Genomic DNA, 10,692 nt, shown 5'->3' with positions numbered 1-10,692 from the left:
TTTACATTTATGTACGGAAACAACGGATATTACAAATTTGGCTTCGAATGGGTAACGCAGATCAAAAAATGCAGATCAAACATAAATGCAGATCAAGCAGAACAAATACAGATCAAGCAGAACAAATGCAGATCATGCAGATCAAGCAGAACAAATGAAGATCAAACTTTTTCAATAAATTATTGTATCTAAATATATGCTGAATTTTTTTAATGAAAATTAAATATCTAAACATAATACAGCTGATTATAAATAAGTAATAAATATCATGCTGACAAAGAGTATTCTTGTTTTGCATAAATTATAAAGAGTATTCTTGTTTTGCTCTTATTTTTTGTAACTTTATTTGATTTTGCTTATTTCATACCATTTTGTTCAACTATATAACTAATATTGTCATTTTTACATATGTTATTGTATCAACAAACTCTTCATTTAAATTTTCAAAATATAAAATGCATAAATGTATATGCAAGAACAAAAAAATACGTTTAATATTTCATTGATATTAAGTTATTATAAAATAATATGCAGTTAAATTATGAATTATCAAATATGAAAGTATAAGCATAAATTTATTAAACTAATTTATATGAAAATATTTATTAATTTTTGAATATATAATACATGATTTTTATTGATCATATATTTTAAAAGGATACAAAAATATTAAAATATAACAATTTATAAACAAATATTAATTATTTAAATTATATTACTTATTATCAAGAATAAAAACAAAATGAACTATACTATATATGTTTTAATATCAATGTAAATATGATTTATTAGTGAAGTTAAAGAAAATAGTTGATACAAAGTACACTGTTTATAAAAATACTTACATATGTTATAATATATATGTTGTAAAAAAAATTTTAAAAAAATATTGAATACTATTAGTCATAAATTTAACTTATTTGTAACATAATTTTTCATAATTTATTAAATTAACTAATACAACACATTTTTTCATTTAAATGGATGCGTAAAAAAATTCATATGTACTATTTAACTATTTTATGATATTATAAAAAAACAGTAATCAAATAGTAGAAGATAAAAATGCATACCTGTGTTATAATATATCTGTAGAGAATTAGTAACTTTTTTACTAAGTATTATTGAATATAAATTTTAACTTATTTTAAGCATATTAAAATTTTAATAATTCATTGAAAAACTAATTAAACGTGTACCTTAATTTTTTGAATTATTTTTTAATAGATGTAGATATATGAATCAACCAAAAATATTAAGAAAACTAATTAAACATAAGATAAAATGCTGTTTTTATTAAAATATAAAATTAACTAAATAAAACATGAAACTGCATGTATATGTCATAATATATTTTAAAAGAATAGATAAATATTCACTCAGTATTAATGAATATAAAGTCTAACTTATTTTTAATCAAAAAAATAAAATATTATACTGTATCATTTATAGATGAAAGATTAAAAAAGAAAAAAAAACGAAAAAACAAACTAAAGATGCTCATTGGTCACCTGCACATCACGAATTCCCTCCTTCCTCTTTTTATCTGCAGTTCAAAAATCAACATACTATTAATCTGCATGCAGGATTCTAATAATTTATTAATTAATTTTATATCTGCGTTTTAATGGTGAATAGAACATAAATGCAGTTCATTCTGCATCAATATATCTACTGCATTTCTCCTGCTTTTATCCTGCTTGACATTCATACCCAAAGTTTTGATTTTTTTTGAGCAATTAATGAAAAAGAAAAGACAAAAAATGGTGGGGGGGCCTTTTCGTTTGCTCTGCCATCTTCCTTTACCGTCTTTTTTTTTTCTCTGTTCATTCTTCAAATCTCAATGCGTACTTCTTTCTAACATCATCATCATGTTACCCAAGCCATCTCCTTATAAACCTCGGACTGCTTTGTCTGTTAAACTCGCATTAGATTCTCTGTCTGAAACTCAAAAACTAGCTTGACTAATATTTTGCTCTTCTTTGAGAGAGAACTCATTAAAATGTCATAAATGTAAAAAAGAAATTATTAATCATAGCTTGAGGAGCTGAAACATAATAAAGTTAACATTGCTAAAAAAAAAGGTTTGAAGTCATGCTTAGTTCAAACAGGTTTAGTAAATAAAAAGAAAACATAGAAGAAAATTGCAGATTTAAAGGGCTTTAGTTCTTCTAACTCTGCTTCATCAGATGCTCAAGGAACTTGACTCAGGATCAGCTCAGATCATACCAGCGTATCCCGCTGTATCGAAAAGCACTGCTTTGATTTGATCAGGCAATATCTCTTGTCCTTCTTGGCATTGCTGATATTCACACACACACACAAAAGAAAACATGTTACTACAAAAAATCTTGTAAAATTTTCAAATGTTTGAAGTGAAAGGTAGGTGTATTGTTATTGTTCTCACCTCAGCGCGGAAAACATCCAAGGCAAACCCGTTGAAACAGCTGATGACGGCTTGCTGAACATCCAATCCAAGATTATCCAAGGCCTTCATGGTAGCTAGCAACAGACCAGGTCTACGACCACAGAACATGTGAATGTTCACTGCTCTTCCTTCCCTTAATCTAACCTCAACCTGTGGATAACAAAGCAAGAGTAAGTATCTCAACCATGAAACGAAAAACACCACACATTATAAGCCTTACTCTTGCTTGCTGGCCTTTAGGGCTTGGCAAAGAAGAGGGACACAACTCTTCCTTGACACGGCAAGAGAGAGTCTGAGGTGTGGGAGTTAATGGATGGAAGCTTGATGAAGTTGGAGGCAAAGATCCAGTTGGAGTTGACTCAAGTTCGTTGTGAAGATCATTGATCCTTTGTAATAGCTCCTTTAGATAATCAATTGCATCCCCAAGTATTGATGCTCTATCCATCTGCAAATCCACAAAACCAAACCAAATCTTATCACAAGAAACTATGCTATAATCAAATAAGAGAGAAGTAATTAATAGTTTACTTTGCTGATCTTGGGGACAACTGATCTAAGCATGTAAAGCCTATCATTAAGCTTCTTCCTCCTTCTCCTCTCAGCCATCAGATTCTTAGCAGGCATCCCTTTCTTCTTCCCTTTACCTCCTCCGTTCTGAACACTCTCAGAAGCTTTACCGCTCTCGTTCAGCTCATCAGACTCATAGTTCAGCCCTGAAACCTCAACCCCAGTCTCATCCATATCTCCATCATCGCTCAGCCTCCTCATCCCCGAGCTCTCCGAGTTCCCCATCTTGCTTCCAGAGCTCTGACGCATCGCTGCACGCTTCTGGAACAGAGTAGGCTGTGCGCCAGACGACGCCAAGACCTCTAAAGGCTTCAGAACTTTCGGTCTGCTCCCAACAAAACTCGCTGGACTCCCAAACCCTTCCAGCTCCAACGCTGTGAACCCACCTCCACCTCCTCCTCCGCCGCATAAGGGCGCTGTGTTGTTGTTTTCCGGCGGGAGAAGCGACCGAGCAGATAAGAAGTCAGGGACAGAGCTTCCCAGCTGCGTCAACGAACCGAACCCCATCGAAACCGGAGCTTGGATTTGGTTAAGGAAACCAGAATCCGACCCGAACTCGAAGGCATTGTCAAAAGGGTTTGCGGAGGAAGGAACAACGTTGAGGAGACAAGACTTGTTGTTAGCAGCAGCCAAGAACGAAGCTTGAGAGGGGTCGAGGCTAAAAGCCTGAGAGGGAGAGCAGGAAGAAGACGAGTCCATGGAGTGTTGAAGAAGAAGAAGATTGTCGTTGGGGTTGAAACCAAACCCACCGAGGAATCTGAAGTCTTGCTGGCTCTGTAGCATCTGGAGATCTTGTGGATGTGGTTGGTTACTAGTAAACCAATCACCACCACCTTCAAGCATAGGCTTGAACTGACCACCGTCTTCTTGATTCCTCCCCCACGAAGCTTCCTCGTTCTCCTCCTCCTGCACCCGTTCTCCTCCTCCGCCGCCGCCGCCGCCGCCTAACCATACACCACCGCCGTTTCCGTCGAGAACCATCGTAAAGTTGAGAGCTTTGACCTGAAAAGTGTGGAAGACAATTCTTACAGAGGAGAAGAAAAGTTTGAATTTTTAAGAGAGTAAAAGATAAATGAAAAGGGGCATTAAAGTGGAATCACGAGGAATCCATGAGGTGTGGGCTTTATCAGAATGGATTCTAGAGAGAGAGAATGATAGATTCAGAGGTTCAATTTGAAGGAAGAAAAATGCAACTTTTTCATCTTTCTCTTTTGCATTCAAGACTTACCTCAGATCTCTCGTGACTTCTTCGTTACCGTCGTCTCACCGTCACTGCTTCATCCTTGTTAGGTTGCTTCTCTCTCTCTCTCTCTCTCTCTCTTTCTTTCTATGTGTCACTGTCTCTCTGTTTATATAGAGACAAACAATGTGCAAACTATACTAATGATGATTTAGCATCAACTAATGGCGTGAGCTTTATGTACTAATCCATGCAACGCGTGTCTTCCATGCACTTATGTAACGGATGTTATTACTTAATCATTAGAAAATTAATTCAACTAACTCGTTTTATCGTCATTCACTTAAATTTAATACTCCTGCTACTTAGTTAAATTTAATACTAGTTTTATTAAGATAATTGTTTTTGCCAAAAAAGACAATTTTTTGAATTTTAAAATAGTTAATGTTCGAAATAAATTGTAACGCATCATATGGTTATTTTTTATTACTATATCTCAGCTACAGTTAGAGATTTGAAATTTAGAAACGTCAAAAAAATCCTAAAATTTAGAAAGCTCTAAACAAAGATATGGACCACTTTTCTAGATATAAGGGAAAATTTATCTTTCTACATTATTCATGTTCTAACCCAAATTCTCTCTCTAAAACAATTAAAAATATATATATATATATATATATATAACATACAATTATGGAGAACTGAACAAGGGATATTGGTTTCTAAGTTGATTTCCTGACCAACGAAAACATAAATAAACAAGAAAACTATTAAGAAAACATTGTAAATAAAACAATTCTCATACAAGAACTATATCCATGTTCATCAGTGAATCATTAATAAAAAGAATAAGATAGTGAAGAAAGTTTCATTATATCATAGATGCATAGATGAGACAAGGGAGCCTTGAAGATATGCACATGAAGATGGAAGAAACTTGCTTGCACGTGTAAGTAGCTCTATCAACTCCTCTCCTTGCCCCTTCAAAATGTAAACTTCTTCATCAACCTTCTTCACCAGTGCGCTCTTGCAATCTGAGAACAGAACCTTCACAATAGGACGTAGCTCTAACGTGGAGCCTGCTTCATCTAGGCTCGAGCACAGACCAGTCAAGGACCAAGAGTTCGGATTCAGGATGATAATCTGGAAGAGATGCGATTTGGTGGTTAAGTCATTGACCAACACATGAAACGATAACTCTTCTTTGGCGCATTCCACTAGCTGATTGGTAAACATTCTCCCCAATGTGTATCTCCTGAAAACATCAGAGGATTCACCGTTGGTGGCCGACGATGTTGAAATGTAGCACTTGAAGAGTCTAACTCCACCGTCTATGGGTTTATCATTGCTCCCGCAGCCAGAAGGGTAGGCTCCAAGAGGAGAAGAACACTCTGGACAAGCCAACTCAATCCAATCAACATTCTTGGAGACATTCGATGCCTTTGCCATGAAAACATCCTCAAGAAACCCATCAAGCAGAAACTTCTTATCAAGTGTAAGTTTCTGGTCCAGCTCAAAACTCTCACTAGAGCCAGGTGACTCATCATGTACACAACATTCAGGAACTGATGACGATGCCTTGTCTCTCGAGTCATCAACCTCACATCCATCCTCATGGCTATCACTATTCACCTCACTTCTTCCAGAACCCAATTCAACTCCACCAAGATCACAACCCCGACCCGTCCCAACTTTATCAGACAAGACACACTCTACGAGATCATCCTCGCTAAGCAAAACAGTTGTAGCACTAAGCAGACACAACCCACTAGAGCATGCATAAGAGTTAGTATACTTAACCACCATCTTCTCACTAATCCCACCAAACGAACAACAACAAGTACCAAACCAATTATCAGCAGACTCACGCCAGTTAACAGACGGCATCTCCGAGAACTCAAAAAGGGCTCTCTTTGTTAACCTCACTGAGCATTTCCTGCAATGTAGATGAACTCCTCCCATTAAAGTCAGAGCCTTTACATCATATTCCATCGCCAAAGGCGCAGACTTTACTCCATCAATCACCAAATCGGAGACTAGAGGATGATCAACGGGGAGTAACAGAGCAAGTCTAACCTCGATGTGATCGTCCAAAGCTCTGAACTTTACAGTGGATTCAGCATCTAGCAACACCCTAGGAACAGGGACACGGAGAGAAACACCATCTTCTCTTCCCTCTGCTTCGGAACCGTTCCATGTGACGAGAAGTTGAGATTTTTCGGGGAGAATAGAGACATTGAGGTTATTGCAGTGGTTCTTAGGGTTGGTTTCGGAGTCGAAAAGAAACAGACGAAGGTTTGGAGAGTGAGACTGAGCTTCCCATGTGTACCGCCATTTCCTCCTCTCTGTTTTAGGGTTTAGCTCCATTGAAGTTGAAACCTTGCTCTGTTTCGAGCTTTGCCATTATAGTTACGATTATATTAATGGGCTTTAATTAGATCAGCCCATGAAGAATGGGCTTTACCGGATCAGCTACGCGCCCATGATGAATCCAAAAATCACGTGCACCCACGTGACAAAAAAAGATACTGAAACACTGTTGTTGGCTGTAATAAAATGAGACAGGTAGGCAGAGTAATAACGCTTGCTTTGTCTGAAGACGGTCTCCTTTTCCATACGCAAGATGACAAAACAAAAGGTCTTTTGATTTTTTCTTCTACATTTTTAAATTCGTTAGTTACTCAATAATTTCACACTGATTAGTTATCTTAATCTTAATTAAAACCCAGGCGTCAGGAGGGGTTTGAGTTGTGGAGCAAGTAAAGCCTGCAAAACGGTGTCGTTATTGCCTTTATTGTCCCTTGATATCTAGACAAACCTCTCCATTTTAATTACTTACTAATTAAAACTTACCCAACCAAAGTTAGTGGCCACTAACATGAATTCTTTTTCTTATTTGAATTCCTCTTTATCTTTCGGTTTTCTGGTCAACTAATTTCCAGTGATTTTTGCTTTTTGAGAATCTCTGTCTTATCCAAGATTCTCTCTTCTTTTTATTTTGTTGTTTTTAATTCTTATCCAGTCCATAGAGTTAGTACATTGGTAGAAAGAATGATGGAGTTGTAGTTCCATTATTTGGGTATAAATTAGCCAAGATTTATTTTATTTATATGTGAAAAATGTACAATATTGAAAACTGGAAAGTGTATGCAGACCCGACTTTATATAGCTGATCGTCTAAATTTTTTATAAACTATAAAGTTTTGATACCTTTAAACTCTAATGTAAATTGCGTTACTATCTAAAGCCTCACACTCAGAGAAATATATAGTAAGATATATTTTTTTTTTAGTAAGATTAACTATTTGAACATCATAAATTACATTTATTCATTGTCATTTGATCTATAGAAAAATCAAAGGAACTTTACAAACGAAAATCTACCTAAATCATATCTAAAGACATGCACATAGGTTCGCTATGTGGAAAGTCGAATGACACTTTAAGTTTAAACATTAGGGATTAAACAAATATAGAAGAATAAAGAGAGGGTGAAATATATTTTAATGAAATGTGATCTTGGCAGATATTCTCTAAACTTCTCACAACCTTTTATCTCGTTGTTTCCCATGATAAAAAGCTTAAGCCTCTTGTACCCAAAATTCTCATATTCATATTCACATAGTGATTAAAAAGAGGAATAAGAAAAATGTTGAGGTCATTCACAAGGTACAAGAGCTGATTATAGTCGATTCTCAGTTATCTATTATTTAAACAATTAGTCTCCGTTTCAATTTTCTTCTCGTGTCTTCTCTTCGCAGAAACTTCAAACTCATTGTAGAAAATGGTTCCAACTCCAAGCCAGTTATCTCTACTCTCCTATATTCAACGTCTTCTTCAAGGTCAAATCTATATCAATGTTCTTTAATTTATCAATAAAGTTATATCTCATATTCTGGTTTAAACACGTGAATTCTTTTTCCACAAATATATATTAGAAGGTTAGAAGGGAAAGTAGCGGTCATAACAGGCGGAGCAAGCGGTCTAGGGAAGGCCACGGCGGAGGAATTTGTAAATCATGGTGCTCAAGCCATTATTGTAGATATAGACGAGGAGGCTGGTCGTATGGTCACTACCGAACTTGGCTCAGCGGCACATTTCATTAAATGCGATGTCACTGAGGAGGAACAAGTCGCTAGAGCCTTCGAAACCGTCATGGCTCGCCATGGGAAGCTTGACGTACTGCTCAATAGCGCAGGAATATCGTGTAAGAAATATTTCTAACAAGAATTATAATGGGAATCTCGTTTTGTATAAGAATATAGTTGTGAAATGACTTCAATGGTTTTTTGGTTCATGAGTTGCGAGACCAATTTTTATAGACGCGGTATTTTACGAAGTCCAATATTCAATAAATTAATCTCATCATTTCGATACATTAATTTTTATATATAAATTAAAATACCAAAAAAACAGTGGACAATAAAATGAACTTTTTATTTCGTGTTCGTCAAAATTTGATGAATCTCGGATGCATGGTACATCTTAACGTGGTTGAATGTTATTTATTCATTCAGACATATCTTGTACAATGCAGGCTCCATATCACCACCAAGCATAGCCGACCTAGACATGGACATTTACGACCAAGTGATGCGTCTCAACGTACGAGGAACCGTCTTAGGGATAAAGCATGCGGCTCGAGCCATGATCCCCGCTGGCTCGGGCTCCATCCTTTGCCTCTCTAGCATCAGCGGCTTGATGGGCGGTTTGGGCCCATATGCATACTCAATGTCTAAATTCACAATACCGGGTGTGGTCAAAACAGTTGCTGGTGAGCTGTGCAAGCATGGCTTAAGGATTAACTGTATATCACCTGCGAGCATCCCAACGCCTCTGACGCTAAGGATGTTTCGAGAAGCGTTGGCTGGTCACAACATTCCGGAGGAACATCTTATGGCGATTGTGAACGCGACGGGAGACTTAAAGGGAGAAAAGTGTGAAGAGAGAGACGTGGCTAAAGCGGCTTTGTATTTGGCATCTGATGATGCTAAGTTTGTGACGGGGCATAACCTTGTTGTTGACGGTGGATTTACTTGTTTCAAGTCTCTTAATCTCCCTTTCCCTTAATGTTCGGTCTAATTGAAGTATTTTATTTGTATTCCAATATTGTTAATTAACAGTGGTTAAGAATAATTATCGCTAAGATATGGTTGGGTATTATGGAGTTGCTTCTCTTTGAAGTTTGTATCTATTTCTAGATTGTCAAGTATATACTTTTTTCAAATGTAAAACCATACTCTATCAGTTTTCTTTTAAGTGTCTACTAGGTGTTATACCCGCATATGCGGGCATAGTGTTCTTATAAATACTTATTTATTTATAACTATTAAATCAAAACTAATATAATAAATTATTAATTATGTTTTTAAAACAGATAATTCAAACACTAAAATTTATATTTTATAATAAAAATAAATATTTTCAGATAAAAACACAACATATTTAAGAATTATCTTATGTTTTAAAAATATTACTAATATATATTCATTAGTTTTTATCAAAAAATATAAATGGTTATTGTTGTGTTAAATTTTAAAAACATTCAGATATTAGAATTATTTTAGAAAATAATTAGCATTTAATTATAAATTGTTTTATATCTAACTATAAATTTTATAATAAAATATTATTTTCAGATAACAACATAATATATCTAAGAATTATCTTATGTTTTAAAACGTGTTTTTATTTTGAAAATTTAATTATATTTATTTATAGTCAATTATCTAATATAATATATACATATAATATGATTAATAGAAATTTGTTTATAATTATTTATACTTTAGATAATAATTATTATTATTAATTTTAATCACTTATTTAATCAGATAATTTGTTTCTATTTTTGCTTAATTTATATAATATATTTAATAAAGGTATAAATGATTTATTATTAATTTTAATCATTTCTTATTTAGATGGATTTGAAATTCGTTTTCATTTTTTGATCAATTTAGATAGTTATAGTTTATTCATTAAGGGTATAAACAATATTAACCGCTATAACTTTTAACGTGAGAACTCCGTTGCAAAAATTTACTCAGCAAATAATAGTATAGATGTAGACTTTAAAATCTATTTTTTTATAAGTATCATTTTATATTTTCAATGCATGTTTGATAATTTCTATTTTTATATATATTTTTAACTCATTAATAAAAAAATCAAATAAAACAAAATATTAATTAGAGATATACAGTAATAGAAAATTGATGATTTTTTTAATATGTATGAAAAAACTTTAAATGCCATATGAAACAAAACGAAGAGAGTATTAGCTAAGCTTAGGTTCTATTCAAATCTTAATATGTGAAAAATACAAATAATCACGGATCCTTCTAAATATTGGTCCCAATGAGATGATGATAATCTTTTAGTGCATCCAAATGTAGAATACTCTCTTCTTTTCAAATTTGATGTCTTTCAAGATTTTTCATGTCAATTAAGAAAAATATTAAATGTTAAGTTATCTTTATTAAATATTAAAATTCTATTAATTTAATTATTGAAT

At 34.0% G+C, this 10,692-nt stretch overlaps 3 protein-coding genes across 3 annotated transcripts; 1 reads left to right on the top strand and 2 right to left on the bottom strand.

The window, feature by feature from the left end:
• Positions 1-2,010: 2,010 nt before the first annotated feature.
• On the bottom strand, positions 2,011-4,395 carry LOC106367691 (transcription factor ICE1-like). The gene is made up of 5 exons (XM_013807520.3): positions 4,224-4,395; positions 2,957-3,997; positions 2,649-2,873; positions 2,408-2,578; positions 2,011-2,302 (listed from the first exon to the last, which is right to left on the bottom strand). Exons 2-5 carry the CDS (start codon positions 3,974-3,976, stop codon positions 2,219-2,221), a joined length of 1,500 nt encoding a protein of 499 aa, XP_013662974.2. The 5' UTR covers positions 3,977-3,997; positions 4,224-4,395; the 3' UTR covers positions 2,011-2,218.
• A 548-nt stretch (positions 4,396-4,943) lies between these two features.
• LOC106349315 lies at positions 4,944-6,574 on the bottom strand. The gene has a single exon (XM_013789259.3). It carries the CDS (start codon positions 6,540-6,542, stop codon positions 5,052-5,054), a length of 1,491 nt encoding a protein of 496 aa, XP_013644713.2. The 5' UTR covers positions 6,543-6,574; the 3' UTR covers positions 4,944-5,051.
• Positions 6,575-7,709: 1,135 nt separating this feature from the next.
• Positions 7,710-9,637, top strand: LOC106350892 (short-chain dehydrogenase reductase 3a-like). The gene is made up of 4 exons (XM_048735404.1): positions 7,710-7,844; positions 7,937-8,017; positions 8,114-8,382; positions 8,713-9,637. Exons 1-4 carry the CDS (start codon positions 7,825-7,827, stop codon positions 9,243-9,245), a joined length of 903 nt encoding a protein of 300 aa, XP_048591361.1. The 5' UTR covers positions 7,710-7,824; the 3' UTR covers positions 9,246-9,637.
• Positions 9,638-10,692: the final 1,055 nt, after the last annotated feature.

The sequence above is a fragment of the Brassica napus genome, chromosome A6 (genome assembly GCF_020379485.1).
Source record: "Brassica napus cultivar Da-Ae chromosome A6, Da-Ae, whole genome shotgun sequence".
Taxonomy (NCBI): Eukaryota; Viridiplantae; Streptophyta; class Magnoliopsida; order Brassicales; family Brassicaceae; genus Brassica; species Brassica napus.
This window is presented reverse-complemented; position numbering and strand designations above follow the sequence as displayed.

Excerpts from the sequence above, each read along its gene's own strand:
- LOC106350892 (XM_048735404.1), top strand. The coding sequence starts at position 7,825 with ATGTTGAGGTCATTCACAAG. Across the intron at positions 8,018-8,113 it reads TATTCAACGTCTTCTTCAAG|AAGGTTAGAAGGGAAAGTAG; the intron begins GTCAAATCTATA and ends AATATATATTAG. Across the intron at positions 8,383-8,712 it reads CAATAGCGCAGGAATATCGT|GCTCCATATCACCACCAAGC; the intron begins GTAAGAAATATT and ends TGTACAATGCAG.
- LOC106367691 (XM_013807520.3), bottom strand. The coding sequence starts at position 3,976 with ATGGTTCTCGACGGAAACGGCGGTGGTGTATGGTTAGGCGGCGGCGGC. Across the intron at positions 2,874-2,956 it reads TTGTCCCCAAGATCAGCAAA|ATGGATAGAGCATCAATACT; the intron begins GTAAACTATTAA and ends GTGGATTTGCAG. Across the intron at positions 2,579-2,648 it reads CTAAAGGCCAGCAAGCAAGA|GTTGAGGTTAGATTAAGGGA; the intron begins GTAAGGCTTATA and ends TGTTATCCACAG.
- LOC106349315 (XM_013789259.3), bottom strand. The coding sequence starts at position 6,542 with ATGGAGCTAAACCCTAAAACAGAGAGGAGGAAATGGCGGTACACATGG.